Source organism: Gymnoscopelus microlampas (genome assembly GCF_963454915.1).
Source record: "Gymnoscopelus microlampas genome assembly, chromosome: 3".
Classification (NCBI taxonomy): domain Eukaryota; kingdom Metazoa; phylum Chordata; class Actinopteri; order Myctophiformes; family Myctophidae; genus Gymnoscopelus; species Gymnoscopelus microlampas.
The window spans coordinates 55,583,344-55,601,181 of NC_139940.1; the positions used below are offsets into that span (position 1 = coordinate 55,583,344).

The window sequence follows — 17,838 nt, forward strand, 5'->3', positions numbered from 1 at the left end:
CAACTGTTTTCGCCAGATTTCACTTCTGCTGTTCCTCATGAGCGTGCGTCAGTAAAAACACGTTGAGACACAGTCGCAAAAGTAGTGGTGAATTAGACAAATGGATATTTATTATATATTTAGACTGCATGTTTCCTTTAAAGTTTAATGCACGCAACTGTTTTCGCCAGATTTCACTTCTGCTGTTCCTCATGAGCGTGCGTCAGTAAAAACACGTTGAGACACAGTCGCAAAAGTAGTGGTGAATTAGACAAATGGATATTTATTATATATTTAGACTGCATGTTTCCTTTAATGCACGCAACTGTTTTCGCCAGATTTCATTTCTGCTGTTTCTCATGAGCGTCAGTCGGGCTTCAACAACAAAGCCGTCTGCGCTTTGACAGCGCTCGCCCAGTGTGGGCGGAGCTATCCGTCTAGGACGTGACGTAGGACTAGGGGCGCCCCCCGCCCCCTGCTACTGAAAAACGGGGGGTAAGAAGGCCGTTCGCGTGGGTAGCTGGAGACCAAGATGGCGCCGGGAGGGGAAGATCTGCCAGGGGAGTAAAAAAAGAAAAAACGTTTCAGTCATTCGGTCCGACTTCACTGTAGCCCATAGTAGCCTTTTCATACGCGATATGTGAAAGTTTATAATATTTAGAGAAATTGAAAAATGTCAAATACAAAAGTAGTCGTAGTAGTGAATATTTATTTTTGTTTCTCATAAGCGTGCATCCGTTGTATTTTTGTTTCTCATCATCCGTTGTCCGTCAACAACACAGCCGTCTGTGCCTCGACGTTTGCGCTCTGTCTCAGCTCGCTTGGTGCCTTCTGGCTTCAACCACGCGGGAGAAGACTGTTCGCGCCAGGCGAAGATCTTTGCTAGTGACGTCACAAATGGGCGTACCTCGATAGTGACGTCATACGTGACGTCACAAGTGGGCGTATGCGGATGAAACCTAGCTGCGATGGTATTATTTTGCCTTGTGCACATGTGATGGTATTTTTTGCCTTGTTTTATCTTTCAAATGTCATTTAAACGATTAATTATACTTGATACATATTTTTATCAGTTGAACAAGAAAGCTGTGATGGTATTCTTAATTGCCTTGTGCACAAGCTGTGAAGATAATTTTATCCATGTTTTATCTTTCAAACAATTAATTCTACGTTATATTATGTTGACATCATTTATTATGACTATTATCATTTTCAATTGTGGATTTATATCATTTACAGCAGATAATACTATCAGTTCCACAATTTAATATCCTTATTTCTGTATATTTAGCTTACAATGTGTGGCTTACAATGTGTGAATGCTGTAATTCATACTATTTTGCACACAAATACATCTTTCTAATTGAATAAAAAATAATAATAATAATAGAAATAAAATAAAATAAATGTATTGGTCTTGTTTAATGGGTCACACACAGCAGACATTCATCCATTGTAAATACAGTATTAATCATTAATAAGAAAAATAATCTAAAGGTAATAATCTAATATAATAATAATAATAATAATAATGAAGTTTCACAACAATCCATTTCATTAATGGGAGACCCTAAGATAACAAAAACTCAGGTAGTATGCATGGGTATCTCTAAATGAGGGTCTCTGCTGCTAGACTACAACCTGGACTGAGAAGACACCTCTTGCACAAATTTCAGATGCACATCTGGATGGGTAATAGGTTGCTTGGTCATCTCTGCAGACTATAGTAATGAAGATAACATACACCAAGCTATTCATATGCTAGTTGTAAAAGCCAGTCACCTTACCTCCCCTGGCCTGTCATTCAATGTTATGAGTTGTAAAAGGACCCCAATTGAAATTGTCTTGTACCTTTTCCTATGCAAACATCACTATTGTCTGATCTAAATTGTCTTCAACGTCCCCATAAACTGACTTGTCACTCCCGATTCTATGATATTTATTTCATAAGTTCATGACGCACCCTTTTTCATAGCAGCAGTAGCTATCTTGGATAAGTTGTATTTACCCAGTATAATTGTCACCAATGACAATTTAGGCTGTCTGTTGGTGTACAAACATTAGAACATCACGCAAGTTGTCAGTTTTTAAGTTGAGCCCCTCACTAACCCTGCAACAACAATTTAGGCCTATTGTGGTTTTGCATATTTAGACTAGTACCTCCAAAACAGTAACTACTCTTCTGAAGCTGCTGTTACACATTTTATCACTTCTGGATGTGAGGAACTCCAGGGGTCCGGGTTGGGCTTCCAGGGGTCTTGATGGGGTTCCCAGCAACATCACTTTGAACTGCTTTAACCCTGTACAGTATACATGGCTATCTACCAGCTCACAATGCAACCATTTACCAAAAAAGAAAAAAGTCAAAGTGTGTAATATCTATCAAACATTAACAGAAATCTTGTATGCAGTTTCTTTGACATGATAAAGTTTCATCAGCAAATGACTGATCTATAACAAATTCACACTGAAATAGAGGCCATGTTTCTTTCAACTTTTAATATTGGCAGAAAGCACACACACCAGGGATGCAGTCTGAATAATAATTTGGGTACTCCCCACACTTCCCACTCCCAGTGAAGCCAACACAATCCTTAAATTGTTTGCCACACTCTTGGCAATTGATTATGGCAAAGGGCACCCTGGACTCCTCCTTGTATACGGCTGGATAGTTCTTCCAGTTCACCTCACCTGTTCCAAAAACAAAAGAAAAACTATTATGGTGTATGAAAGCAAATACACTTTGTAATAAAGGTTATTTAGTCACATAATAGCAATTACCATCAAGCCAGGCAAAATGAGCCCTCTTCCTAAAGGAAGGATTTCTACTGATGTCTCGAAAGGCCCTGCAGGTGAGTGCGAGACGTATGTAGGCCATGTCTCCTTCATGGAGCACTACTTCAAGCAGCACCTCCTCCAGGACCTCAGGTGGAAGCTAAAAGGCAAACCCAAAATATAATTACCTGTTGGATAAACATCGATTGCAAATAAACATGGATTCTTTCAATTCTTACACTTTACCTGCAAAATCTTCGGTGTGTCGGGTGCCTTTTGGGGAACATAAAAAAAAAGTAATTACACAATATCACAGCCAAACTATGGCTGACTAAATGATTGATGTGTGTACAACTTTGAGTATGTGAAAGTGTAATTGATCTTAAGCACTAACCCACAGTACAGCGTCAGCCTGTCTCCCCTTCTTTGCATAGCTGTGCTCGTCACAGACATCCCCTGGTGTCTGACATTAAAACAATACAACAGTTATAACTAATTATTAATGCAGATATAATTTAAGACTAATGCCACACTCGATGAGGTTTAAGGCAACTCAAAATAAGCACGACCAATTAAGACTGCTTACGAAAGGGGAAATCTATGCATTTCCAACATCAAACTATGTCATACTTTAGATCTATTGTGAAAAGTTCCATTCTTCGTAGCCTAGAACGTTGCAAACATAAAAACACATCCACCATATATCACTGGTCATATGACCGGAGTATGTGTTCATAGGCTATTTGAACTTGATAAAGTATTATATATTGATAAAGTATTATATAATATATAAAGTAGTATATAAAATATTGGAAACATCAAATATAGAACAGCTCAGTCAAACCATTTGAGTTCATTCAGGTGAAATAGCCTACCATGTCATAGGACCTGTGACACGAATGTGTTTGAATGTTCGATCCCAACGTTCTAGGCAACAGAATTAAACTTTTTCAAGAGGTCATCAGAATAGCTCGAAAGTATAGTAATGACATATTTTAATGTTGAAGATGGGCGGAAAGTAGTCAATGTGAGAGGGTCGGTGTCTTGTGTGATGACAATTCACCATGGTGACGCTCTCATGCCTCCTCTTCCTGCAGACTCTGAAGACAGGTGGGACATTGAGAGACAGAGTTGCTTGCCCTTCTGGAGTGAAGTGCGCAAACCTTTTTCCATAACTGCAATTTCAGATAACACAAGTTAATCAAAGGTCAACATACCACATTCCTTTGCGATACTTTGTGATTTAATATAAATTATGTTGGTACCCCTCAAGCTCGAAGTTCTCTACCAAGGTTGCACACCACCACCTCCTTATTCCAACCATGTCATGCTGAAGTAAAAGCATAATAAAGAAATCATGTTATAACACATTATACGCAAACCTTTTTATTTTTCACTTAAAGGGATATTTCACTTTCAAAAAAAACTTTCGTCATTTTATCGTCTACTCAGGCTTTTGGGAAAACCCAGGAAAGTTTTTGAGTTGCTTGATTCAGTATTTAGATATTTTATATTCATTTGATCAGACACGCCCCCTTCCTATACAAACCCATTGTAGCTTCAAACTCCATTTTAACCATGATAAATTCAGTGAAAACACCCGTAATTTTTTATGTTGACTCATACGGCCCTCCTAATACATGAGCAGGCCGTGTTTTTTCGATAACCTTTTCCATTTATTTTTTATCTTCTTTTATTGTATTTTATATTTTTCATTTTCCCAAAGAATTATTAAAAATAAATTAAAAAAGTTATCGAAAAAACATGGCCTGCTGACGTATTAGGAGGGCAGTATGAGTCACCAGAAAAAAGAACAGGTGTTTTCATTGAATCTATCATGGTTAAAATGGAGTTTGAAGTTATAATGGGTTTGTATAGGAAGGGGGCGTGTCTGATAAAATGAATATCAAATATCTAAATACTGAATCAAGCAACTCAAAAACTGTCCCGGGTTCCCTCAAAAGCCTGAGCAGACGATAAAATTACCAAAAGATTTTTTGAAAGTGAAATATCCCTTTAAGCATAATGTGCACTTCTGATTTTAAAGTTGCACTTACAACAGTGAAGTCCATCTCGGCACCAACAGCAATGTACCAAGCATACTGTAAGTGGACATAAAACAATGTTGTGATATTTACATTTTACATGTTTTTCGTTAGCATTATCTGAGTAACATCTCACCATGAGCATGAAGACTCCACAGTCTACACCATGAGATTGGTAAGGAACGCCCTGTTGGAATAAGTCAAATAATGTTGATTCAAAAGAGAAAAGGGACATTAAATACAGGATGTCAAATAAAATATTACAACTACTGTTACCTGTAAATCCAAGCCACTGCTCTCCGTCCAGTTTCCTGGCGCAAGATGTTGTGCAACGCCTCTGAAAAGACAAAGGACATCATCAGTCTTTGGCCTTCAGAAGGTACACAAAAGAAGAATAAAAAAAAAAAGAAAGAAAGAAACCACCACCACCAGATGTAGAACGCTGAATAGTCAGGAAAGTCACTGGGGGAAAAAAGACAATGAGCCCGATTCATCAAGCACTTTACACCCAAATTACACCCATTCTTTGAACTTAAATAAAACATTAATGAATCTGACCACTAATGTAGGTTGTCAGAAATTCTGGTAAGTTCAAAATATGGGTGTAATTTGGGTGTAAAGTGCTTGATGAATCGGGCTCAATGTTCAAAAAGCTGTCATGCAAATCCACTTGGCCAGACAACCTGGCCGACATGGGAACACATGCAAAAAGGCACAACTGAACATGGCCATGATTTTAAGAATCAGTTCTTAAAGCTGCAATCCATTAAATTTATATTGCTTATTCAAGCCCTCTTTACAGTACTAAAGGTCCAGCAGTAGGCATAACGTGATCTATGATACAGATTAGTTAAATAAAGTATTTCAAATAACTTTTGGATTGCAGCTTCAACATGGTCAGGTCATGGGAATGTGACCTCCAAAAATCCAGTCTCCCTATGTTAACCTTAGTAGACTTCGATAAGCCTGATTTCCGAAGCCTTGTATTCTCTCCCTGTATTTTGAGTCCAGAAAGACTATGTCTTTCGTGGCAGGCCTCATTACCTGTAGGGCACATGTTTCTTTGCCATAAGAACACATGCATGTGGAAGTGAACATTATAAATGACAAACATAACAGGGGTAGAAATCCAAACTGAAAACATCACAACATTTTAGTCCAAAACATAATTAGGGAAATGCCTATCCAGGTTGCTCTTCAGTTCATATGCATTATGCTTCAAAGAAATGTACACTTACACATAGCAGATAGTGCCCTGGGGTCCACAGTGGGATGATCACAAGATCCTTATTAGAGTCTGCCACCTAATAAAGGCATGTATTGATGAAATTGACTGCATGTATTGATTAAATTGACTGTAACTCAATCAATGTTGCATGTTCCAACAGCAATTAAAACTTACTGAGAAGGTTAAGAGTGGGTCACAGTTGGTAGGTGGGAGCCATGTAGGTGGGACATGCAGATCCACCACTTTAATAGTTTTCCCCTGTAGAATAAAGATTTCAAATGAGTACTGCAGTCTATCAACATGTGTTACTTTAAAGACTTACTGTACAGTACCTGCTGCTCTATGGCTTCCTTGAGAACTCGGAAACACCCATTTCCCACCTGTAAAAACCACACACACAAACACAGAGTTCTATAAAATATTTTCAAATCAATCAATCAGTAATTGTCATTTTCTCAACCCAAGACCTGCACATACCATCGAGTCCATTTCCCTCTGTTGGCCCAGGGTTCGAATGTTGTCCCGCGTGAGGCATGTGTGGCCGTCTTTGATGATCAGCTCTTCTGCCGGCTTACTGTCATCCAAAATGTAGTCAATCTAGAATGTTGAAGCAAGCAAGTGTTAAAGATTATAATGTAGTTGACAAATCCTGATGGCAGGGTTAACACTAAAACCACAACTACAGACCTCTCAAAAAGATACAGATTAGCCTAATAGGACTGTCCCCTGCTCACTTTGCTAGTGAGATGGCTCACGGTAGAGGTCAGTACTGCCTGGTCTTCAAGATACTCAGAATCAGTGCCCCTGTACCCAACTACTTCACTGAATTGAGAAACACCAGAGGCACCTCCACTGATCTCATGCACCCCAAATTCAACATAAACATGGCACAGAATATATTCAAGTCTAGTGTCCGACCGATATATCGGTCACCGATATATCAGGGCCCGATATGCCCTTATATGGTCATATCAGTTCATATCGGTATCGGTGAAATGTCCCCCCGAAATGTCTCGCAGATAGAAAATATATAAATGCACTGATGGCTACAAAGCCATGGGCCTTTACTGGTGTAATGATTTATTTTGACCAGCAGAGCGCGCTGCTCACATTTCAGTCCTTCACTGTAATGTAATTAATTAGTCTACTATTACACAAACAGCTGCATGAACAAACAAAACACGGCAACGCTGACCTGCATTCTGCTTCGACGAGGGACTTTCTTCCACATTCGACAGTAAGTTAGTTCAATCTATTATATCTGTTAGCTAAACCATGTATTTACACTAACAGGGTTCCCACACTTTTTTACCAATGAATTTCCAAAACTTTTCCAGAATATTTAACCCAATTTCCAGGCCTATATAACAATCATTCAGCGCAATAATGAGTCTCTTACTCCTATGTGCAATGCACAAAGACAGGCAGTGTAGCAAAAATAAAGCATAGAATGGTATAATTCCATTCCAAATTTCATACCAAATTCTTTGCTACATCACCTATCCTAGGATATAGCTCGCTGGAAATACAAGACTAATGATGGCATCCGTATTACACATACATACATATATATACATATACATATACATATACATATATATATATATATATATATATATATATATATATATATATATATATATATATATATATGCATCAATATTTTAAATTACACTTTTGTTGTTGGTTTTCCTATTTTGTTCCTATTAAGTTAATTTCAACAAGAGGATACTGTCAGACACAAGAAGGGAAGAACATAATTATGTAAAACAAATCAAGAGTGGTAAACTTAAAGTGCAATTTTCTTTTTGTCATGTCCTGTATAGGCTGCAATCACGCAGCCCGTTCGGCGAAAAATTACTTATGTTACATATTTCGTGTAATGTTATACATACTGTTTTTTGTTTTTTAATAACAAAATCAATAGCCAAAAACAATGCATACACAAATATTTTTCCAGGACCTTTGATAAATTCCAGGACCCTTGAACAATTCCAAACCTTTTCCAGGACTGGAATTTTTGTTTTCTAATTTCAAAACATTTCCAGGAATTTCAGGACCGTGGGAACCCTGCACTAAGTAAACCATGTCAGAGATAAACTGCTGTGCCAAATAGAATTATTTCAAACATGTTGTGCCAAATGGAATTATTTCAAACATTTTTTCGATATGTCCAGCACCAGCGATCTACTGGATATGTGCTACCGTCACCTTTGAACAAGGGAATGGATAACAGTCATGATAGTTTACAACCATAGTTACCAGTTCCTCCTGTAGTGGATGTCCTGGAAGGGTCCATGTTTCTCTGCAGGGCTTCAGAAGTGATGCCTTTGTCCTCCTCTCACAGTGCTCCCCACACAGGTTTTCAGGAGGTGATCCTAGTGCACACACAAATACAAAAGGGTCAAACATACGGTGAAATGTTGTGCATTACAGACCCAGACAGGAATATGGAAATTTTAGAAACATGACAATGTTACCCATTACAGCCTGTCCATTCATATTAAGCGTGATATCCACAGTGAGAGTCCTATCCACATTGATGGTCCTGTACATCTTCTCAAATCTTTTGTTGACAGATGCATTATAATGGTGGAGAATGTTCCGCATTAAAAAGATGTGGGCTGACGGGGTCATCACATTGAGGAAGTAGTTGTTCTTCTTCATGTCTGAGAAGAGTTGCTCTGCTGCCTGTGAATTTACCCAACCTGCCAACTGTGGCACCAACTCTATTCTACGGAGGACATCTCTTGCATCTTTGGTGTTGTCTTCATGGAATTTATCATAGAGGACGTAGTGCTGTGAGGACCCTGTCAGAGGATGGCCGCCAGCATCTGGAAGCTGTTTTTTCTCCTTCAACCAAGGCAAGTCAACTTGGACGTGACCCTCCTTTGCAAGCCTGATGTTATCAGCTGTAGGCTCCAACAGACGTCCCTCATGGGGAGTGAAGAGGACATTTTCTGGGTTCCGCAGATTGGCATGGGTGGCAAGGCCTCGAGCAAAGTCATAGATGCAGACATTTGGGACATGTTTCCAAGAAAGCAAGAGGTCTGTATAATCTCGTGGAGACTCGGCTCTCAACAGGAACTTGATGCTGTAAACCACTGAACATGGGCACATTATGACTGCCCAACCTCCTAGGAGGAAAATAAAAACGGGGTGCATTACACATTAAGTGCTCTATATGCTCAACATATATGGAAAGCTAACATTTCTTTCCTACTGTATTAGTTCAGAATGTCCATTCAAAGTTACCTGATGCTCCCCAGACTTTCTGAAAAATCTTGTCATACGCTGATCTTGTCTGCATTTCATGCCTAAGTCTCAACACTAGGTCAAGTTTTGAGCCCTTTGCGTCAAGACCACACTCCTTGGCCAGTTTTCTGATGCTTTCCACCTGTTGATTGATTTCATAATGAATTAATAATAATTATATTGTTGCCTCAATACACACCATCACAACAGGTGTAATGTAAAAGTGGCAGATTGCAGCTTCAAAATATTGCCCTCAAAAGTACCTTTTGCTTCATCAGTTCGTTGGTGAGCCTATCCTCTGTCACTTCCTCGTGTAATACATCTGCATGCTGACCGCCTGCCACAGGAACCTTTTTCCACTCTGTATTGAGCACTGTTGTGGATTTTCGTGTTTTAGCACCAATAAAAGGGGCCCAACGATGATAGTCCGGCTTGACTTTGAATGGGTTTTGACCACCTCCTTAATTAAGACAAAGTTTAGTCACTTGATGTTTACTTTGCTACTGTGCATAGACAGACTACTGCAGTGAATAATTCATATACTTACGCGAAATCAATCCACTGGCAATTCTCTCCAAAGCCACAGACTCCCAGAATTCGTCAAGATTAACCTCTCCATCAAAGTTTTCTGGGGGGTTCTCGATGTCACTCACTGTGAGAAGATATTAAAGCAGTATATTTCACATTAGAATATATACTTTCCATTCGTGCATAGAGTACCACAAATGTTGTCATTTCATTAACAACGAAAGCCATGCCACCTGTTAATACACAATTGAAAGAATGGCAACACCAACCTGGCATGTTAAATACTGACTTTCGATGAAGATCCATGATCACAACAGGTGGGTATGAGCCACATTTATGGCATGAATATGAGTAGTTGTGATCCGTAAGGGCCTCAAAGTGGAGATATCCCTGAAACACCTCTGTACTGCACGGATACTTCACTCCTGTAGTTTTCTCCAGGCTCTCAACAACTCTGCCAACTGCAGTGTGTGTCTGTAAAGCATTCAAAGGAATTATCTGTATTAAATGCAGAGGTGGAAAATACTCAAGTAAAAGTACTCAAGTAAGTACTCATGAGTAGTTTTTTGGAGGATCTGTACTTTTTAAATGCTCTACTTTTACTTTGAGTAATTTATATAGTAAAAACTCAACTCTTTGAGTAATATTTTATTTTTGAAAGTTATTTTATTTTTATTTGTACATGTGCAGTATATGTCCTTTCTTTGTTCCAATATTTGCATATTTGCATTTTGTACATTTTGTATTATTTAAGTTAATTATTACTTTCACTGTTATTGATTTTACTATATTATATTTATGTTTTTAAATGTATGTGCAGTATATATGCTTTGTTTCCAATATTTGCAGCATTTTATTTTTCGTGTATTGCTTACATACAGATTTCAGAGAAAAGATGTTATTAAAAGTGGTTTTCTGAATGGTATTTTTCTCTTCCTGGTTAATCACATTGGGACAGCTTAGGTAGCGGGTAACGTATAGTTAATAAAAAAAAGGGGGGGGGGGTACTTTTTACTCTTTACTCACATGAGTAGTTTTAAAAAGGCTTACTTTTACTCTTACTTTGAGTAGTTTCCTGGACTAGTACTTGTACTTGTAGTCAATTTTCACTGTACTCACAATACTTTTACTTTGAGTAGGATTTTTCAGTACCCTTTCCACCTCTGATTAAATGACACAGAAAACTACAGCCTCAGACAATGCTGGGCATTGATCCAGCACTAAAAATGTATAACGTGTAATGTTGCAAGATGTGAGGTTGTAGATCTGCATTTGAAGAATGGTCCACCCAGAGAAGGGATGCTAGGCTTTAAGTGTCAAATACAGCTGCCTTTATCATTCTGGCTTTGTTTGTTTAAAACAATACAAAGTGAATTTAAATTCTAATCGTAAGCCTACAAGAGGGAGATTAGACACAGACACTGCAACTATGAAACTAAACTACTGTAACAACAAACTAGCCCATGGAGCTATACACCAATGAAGTCATACCTCGATAGAGCTTCGAAGAAACAAACACAGCTGCAAGCTGATGATGATGTGATCATTGTAGTTGTGCAAACCGTCACTCCATTCCTGGTAACGGTATATGAGGTTGCACTGTGGACATCTTCTACAGAAGGTGGATATCTCTGCAAAGAATGTAGTAAGTATATTACATAGGAAGCCAAGACAATTCATCAGTGTTGACACAGTTACATTAGGAATGTGATGACAATCCATACAAAGCTATACAAACCCTCAATTACAGACGTCAAAGTGAGAATCCTTGCTTTGCCTGTGATCTTTATTGGCTCCAGAAGTGTTATGGACCCAGGACAATATGCACAGAAAGTCTCTTTAGGAAACAGTTCTGTGGGGAGGAGTTCTCTTTCCGAAATATGATTTGTAACATTCTCTGGCAACACAGCTGGTAGTCTTTTAGATTTATAGATATAGTGGACCATCTTCCCAAGTTCCTGGTTTACTGGTGGATAGACTGGGATGTGGGACTGATCCTCCAAAGATTCGTCGTCCGATACTGGTGAAAGCCCAGCATGTGGGTCATCTTCTTCTGGGTTCTTTGTGATGAACAGATCTCTTTTAGTTTGAAAAAGATACCACTTGGCTACACACTTGTGGATGCAGGAGACCCGACCCTTGCTACAAGGACAATGCCATGTGTTTCTTTTTGAGTTGTACCATACCATCACCCTTCCTAATCTACTGTAGTATTTAAGTTTTGGTTCAAAAACTGAGAGGAAGAAGTTATGGACTGAAACATTAAGATCCACAAGAGCAGCAAGGGTGGTTCCATGTATGTTGGCCTCTTCCTGCAGTTTCAGGCACTTCTCTCTCTTTTCTTGGCCAAACCATTTGTTTTCTACCATCTCTTCCAACACATCAGCCCGCAGGTCTTCTTTCATTGCATCTGATGTGCAATACTCTATTGAGCGTAGATGAGGACACAGGCTAGATTTAAGACCACTAATTCTCTTAAAGTCCGCTATTGTGTTGCATTCATCCATTTCACAAATGACTCTGTGTGTATTACCCCATGTTTTCTTGATGACATGGATGGGAAAACAAGTCCCCCGGAAAGACTTTGCCACTGCAAACACCCCATTCTCCTGGTCAATGCACTGACTACTTAGATTGCCAGCAGCTGTGATGTCATTGATAGTTGAGGTGTGCTTCTTTAAAGGGGCTACACCATGAATTAAAAAAAAAAATATTATATATAAATATTGCCCCCTAATACGTTTTAAACAGGTTGTAAGCCTAAACAACATCCAGATATTTTTTCTCACAATCTGACTGTCTGTCATTCCAAGCTTTTTCAGCTGCAATACCAAAACGTCCTATTGGGCAGGGGGGAGCTACTGAGCAATTCTGTCTGGCCATCATCAATGCAAAATCAGGGCAAGTGACATCACTTGCCCTGCCATTCTGAAATGGCCTGTTCAGACACGCCCATTCAGGAAATCCATGAAATGAGCATGAATGACTGAATGTTAAAAAAAAATATTTTTTTGGGTACAAGAGACACTGGGGAGCCCAAAAAATACTAAAAACCTAAAAAAAAATGAAATTCATGGTGTAGCCCCTTTAAGATGTGCCGTCTCAGATTTTTCTTGTAAAGCCACAAACCACAGTTGGGACATTTTATATGCTCCTTCTTAGTAGACTGTCTCAATGGTGGCTGGGGTCCTTTATCTAGAAACACATGAGTGCCTGGTGTCGCTGCTGTTGTGCCTGGAGACATTGTGGTGCTGGTGCATAGGGTCGCAGATGGTTGGCCTGGGGTCTCTGCTGCTGCGGTGTCTGGGGTCACTGCTGGTGCGCCTGGAGTCGCTGGTGGTGGTGTGCCTGGGGTCGCTAGTGGTGGTGGTACGCCCTGGGTTGGTGGTGTTGAGCCTGGGGACACTGGGGTGCATGGGGTCACTGGTGTCGTGGTCAGAGTTGTTCTCACAGATTTCTCACATTTTCTCAGGTGTTGCAAAAACTCAGCTTGGTTTATTAACGTCTTGGGGCAGTGTAGGCAGTGGAAATGTTTCCGTTTGCGGCACTCCAAGTTGCAACGGATGAATTCTGAAGTTAAGACAAAAACAGCATTAGTATTCCTGAAAAATGTTTGAACACTCCACAGATATTACACAATTTGTCTCAGATTTCAAGCAAGAGCTTTGAAACAGCAACGACAGGCAAGCAATGTGAAACAAAACACCAAAAATGGTTTAAGGAACCCCCCCCCCCCCCCCCAAATTCTTATTTTTAAAGTAGACCAATTCAATATGTAATATCCATCCATCTATACAATGTATGGCTAGACAACCTCTTTAAGCAGACATACTCTCAGTAATAAGTTATTCTGAAAAGATCAATGAAACACAATTACATTCAATTATTACTGTGTGTTGGGGAGGCATAAGAGAGATGCATTGTGAAGTGAGTTTTTTTGGAACTGTAGTACATAAGGAAATAAATTACTATTATGCAATATAGCAAAGAAGAATTGCTTACCTCTACCTGGGGACATCAGGATCACTGCTGTTGTGCCTGGGGTCACTGCCGGTGTGTCTGGGGTCACTGCTGGTGTGTCTGGGGACATCGGGGTGCATGGGGTCACTGCTGGCATGTCTGGGGACATCGGGGTGCATGGGGTCACTTCTGGTGTGTCTGGGGTCACTGCTGGTGTGTCTGGGGACATCAGGGTGCATGGGGTCACTTCTGGTGTGTCTGGGGTCACTGCTGGTGTGTCTGGGGACATCAGGGTGCATGGGGTCACTGCTGGCGTGTCTGGGGACATCAGGGTGCATGGGGTCACTGCTGGCGTGTCTGGGGACATCAGGGTGCATGGGGTCACTGCTGGCGTGTCTGGGGACATCAGGGTGCATGGGGTCACTGCTGGCGTGTCTGGGGACATCAGGGTGCATGGGGTCACTGCTGGCGTGTCTGGGGACATCAGGGTGCATGGGGTCACTGCTGGTGTGTCTGGGGTCACTGCAGGTGTGTCTGGGGACATTGAGGTGCATGGGGTCACAGCTGCTGTGCCTGGAGTCACTGGTGTTGTGGTAACAGATTTCTCACATTTTATTATGTGTTGCAAAAACTCTCCTCTGTTGAGCAGCGTCTTGGGGCAGTACGGGCAGTGGAAATGTCTTTGTTTGCGGCACTCTAAATGGCAAATGAATATTGTGAATTCTGAAACAAAGAAGAAAATAGCATTAGTGTTCCTGAAAGAATGTTTGAACACTCCACAAATATATTAGACAATGTGTCTCACATTCCAAGCAGGAACATTAAGTTATTCTGAAAAGGTCAATGAATAACAATCATACTCGACAATAATTAATTTAAAATTGCGCGTGTTTTGGAGGCATGAGAGATGCATTTTGATTTGTGAAGTGAGTTTTCTAACTGTAGCACATTAGGAAATAACCTATTACTATTATGCAACTGCAAATAAAGACTAAAGCAAGACATTGCTTACCTCTATGCCGGACTGCTTTTACTCTATGTGATTCTATATGATTCCAAACACGGTAATAGCTCTCACAGGGCTGAAAAACTGATGGATGGCAGAATGGGCAATGGTACTTGCGGCAACATGTCTGGCACAGGGACAAAGGTACAGGACCTTTTGAGAGGTTCTGCACTGAGACATGCTGTGAAGCAAAAATATTTGATATTGATTAAAGCATATATTGCATTGTAAGAAAAACAACAACACTATACTTAAACAAATTAAGCAATAAACTTACAAACAAAGTCACACTTAGCAGTGTTAACACCACAGGAGCCCCAGCAGCTTCTGTGCCCCATGTTCACCCCAGCTTGTCTCAAGTCAGACTAACTAATATAAACTACACCTGGGCCTCTCCCTATAGGATGAAACCATCTGTCTTTAGCAGAGGATCCACCTTTAACTCCACCTTCCAAACACGTTTAATAAACAAAGAATACAATTATGAAACCATACAAAAACATTAAATTCATTCACAAGGTAAGTATTATTCATGATTCTAAATCACACATCTCTTTGCATCAACAATAAACTGTTTACAGTCAAACACAGCCTCCCCTGCAAATTAGTATGGCCCAATTACAACACCCACCCTACAAAACGAGCACTTAACACACCAGTCTCTCTTTTGTTGATTTGCCAACCACCAATAAACCCAAAAGCAGGCAAAAAAAGAATGTCACTCTTTTAAGCTGATCAGACCAGAAAAGAGTAAGTGGTATGTGCTTCTTTGATTAGCTATGCGATGTGATTTGTGGCCTGTCAATTAATAAATGTGTGTATTTAAACCAACTGTTTGTCTGTGTTGTTTGTAAGAAATGAATATGTACAATATAAAGTGGAGTGGGTGGGTGACAATTAAGGATCAAAATGAGAAACAATGGTTATCAATGGAACCATGTTAATGATAGCACAACTCCCAGGGTACTGAGAAAAGCACTAAAGTGAACGATTGTTGTTTTATTTTTTTATTCATTTCCAAACCTTGGCTATGTCAAATATCAGTACCTGACAGACTACTTCCTTAAAGTCAAGGATCGTCACAATTACAACACCAGAGGCAGCTCCACAGATCATGTCCAACCCAGACATGACTCTAACAAAGGGTTAAACTTGTTCTCCTGCTATGCCACTAATATGTGGAACGCCCTACCGAAGGCATTAAAGGAGTGTAAATCCCTTCCCTCCTTCAAAACCGCCCTAAAAAGCCTCTTACAAGCGGTTACGTCTAGAAACTGGTAAATGTAATCTTTACCTCACCTCCCCCTAACCACTCCTCTGTAGAAAACATCATTCTCACTGTAAATGCCATATCTCTCCTCTGCATATACCTTTTTGTCTTCCATTGTAAATACCATACATTCTTCCCCCACCTGTACTACTTTTTTTTAATTTTTTTTTCCTCTGAAATGTAAATAATGTATATACTTCTCTCGTTCTCATCCACTGCATAGTACCATGTTTTATTTTGTATGTCATTCAATGTTGTATGAGTTAAAAAAAAAGGGACCCCTATTGAAAAAAGCGTAAACGCTTTCTTGCGGCATCCTTTTAGTTGACCTTGTACCAGTGAATTGTACTGTCATGAAACTGTACTTTCTCCTATGCAAACTGCTAATAAAAAATATCAATCAATCAATCAATCACACGCAATAACAGTATAGTTTGCTGTACCTACAGCCATGTGAGCTGATGTTTACATACTATGTTGGAGCGGAAACTCTAAAACTATTGCCCAGTTTGATTGATTGATTGATATTTTTATTAGCAGTTTGCATAGGAAAAAGTACAGTTTCATGACAGTACGATTCACTGGTATAAGGTCAACTAAAAGGATGCCACGAGAAAGCGTTTAGGCTTTTTTCAATAGGGGTCCTTTTTTTAACTCATACAACATTGAATGACATACAAATAAAAAAGTTGGACTAAAGATATAAATTGTGTGGTGATACTTGGAGAGAAGAACATAATGTAACGTGTAAATTCATATATAGTGGAGGAGTTATGATAAAATAGACTGAGATACATAGACTGCACATCGTTTATGCGTGCAGCTAAAGACAGAGAAAGAATGGAGAGTGAGACTGATATTTATTACTAAATATAAAATATATTACTGCAGAGAAGACTCCGTCCGTAATATCGGATCAATCGCACACATGTATGCCAAACTTATAAGACAAAACGGTCGGTAACATCAGACCAGTTCTATGCTGCCGAAAATACAAGCAATTCAACGGAGCTTCAATGACATAAGAAAACACACCACCATAAATTAAATCAAGGGCTACTAACCGTCATTCTGGATCAAAAAGGTGAAGGTATTAGTATATTTATGAAGAAGAATAAGTCCGTCAGAAAAGTAAACCGCCTTAGGCTGCTCTGTAGTCTGAACCAAGTATGGGTAACTGGAGGGAACGGCTGAAGGAGGAAATGTTAATATAATCATGCCGCGCTTTTGTAAAACCAACATCATTGGCCAGAGTTGTTAAATCTACCTAGTAACAATCCTGACCAATGATATGTTTTCTAAAGACCAATCACAGCTTAGCCCTAATCTCGCGTGGCTTAGCTCTGCATACGCCCATTTGTGACGTCACTAGCAAAGATCTTCCCTTGGCAGATCTGCGGCAGATCTTCCCCTCCCAGCGCCATCTTGGTCTCCAGCTACTCATGACTCCCCCCTGGCGGAGGAGGTGTGTAACTGTCACTGAATATAGATTATTAGATAGAATGTTAGAAAGATAGATACAATTCTATACAACAATTGTAGTTAGTTAGTTAGTCAGTCAGTCAGTCAGTCAGTTAGTTAGTTGAACATGTGATAAGAGCATACATGTATTTAGTTACTTTCCACCACTAAAGATAAGCTTAGCTTTGAAAGTTAAATTTGACCCGTGATTTAACTCAGCCCAAAATAATTAATATAGCTGCAAGCAGCGATAATACAGGGCCAGACATGGAAACTAGAGAGAGAGAGAGAGAGAGAGAGAGAGAGAGAGAGAGAGAGAGAGAGAGAGAGA

General features: G+C 39.7%; 3 protein-coding genes across 4 annotated transcripts; all 3 read right to left on the minus strand.

The window, feature by feature from the left end:
* Positions 1-1,613: 1,613 nt before the first annotated feature.
* Positions 1,614-3,966, minus strand: LOC311041929 (uncharacterized protein; the record flags this gene model as incomplete). The annotated part of the gene is made up of 7 exons (XM_084052412.1): positions 3,818-3,966; positions 3,149-3,217; positions 3,001-3,027; positions 2,761-2,914; positions 2,503-2,670; positions 2,140-2,279; positions 1,614-1,700 (listed from the first exon to the last, which is right to left on the minus strand). The coding sequence occupies exons 1-7, from the start codon at positions 3,818-3,820 to the stop codon at positions 1,614-1,616; spliced, it is 648 nt and encodes a 215-aa protein (XP_083908538.1). The 5' UTR covers positions 3,821-3,966.
* On the minus strand, positions 3,731-12,485 carry LOC311041668 (uncharacterized protein). Of its 2 annotated transcripts, none has more exons than XM_084052150.1 (17): positions 11,549-12,485; positions 11,302-11,441; positions 10,080-10,284; positions 9,830-9,934; positions 9,546-9,739; positions 9,283-9,424; positions 8,508-9,164; positions 8,290-8,405; positions 6,505-6,624; positions 6,360-6,407; positions 6,202-6,285; positions 6,038-6,103; positions 5,076-5,136; positions 4,936-4,986; positions 4,812-4,856; positions 4,020-4,084; positions 3,731-3,929 (listed from the first exon to the last, which is right to left on the minus strand). In XM_084052150.1, the coding sequence occupies exons 1-16, from the start codon at positions 12,315-12,317 to the stop codon at positions 4,080-4,082; spliced, it is 2,808 nt and encodes a 935-aa protein (XP_083908276.1). In that variant the 5' UTR covers positions 12,318-12,485; the 3' UTR covers positions 3,731-3,929; positions 4,020-4,079. The 2 variants fall into 2 exon arrangements, with proteins under 2 accessions (XP_083908276.1, XP_083908275.1); XM_084052149.1 differs by having other exon boundaries at positions 9,546-9,742.
* Positions 12,486-12,488: 3 nt separating this feature from the next.
* LOC311041670 (uncharacterized protein) lies at positions 12,489-17,214 on the minus strand. Its single transcript, XM_084052152.1, has 4 exons — positions 17,111-17,214; positions 14,783-14,957; positions 13,813-14,493; positions 12,489-13,380 (listed from the first exon to the last, which is right to left on the minus strand). The coding sequence occupies exon 3, from the start codon at positions 14,322-14,324 to the stop codon at positions 13,815-13,817; it is 510 nt and encodes a 169-aa protein (XP_083908278.1). The 5' UTR covers positions 14,325-14,493; positions 14,783-14,957; positions 17,111-17,214; the 3' UTR covers positions 12,489-13,380; positions 13,813-13,814.
* Positions 17,215-17,838: the final 624 nt, after the last annotated feature.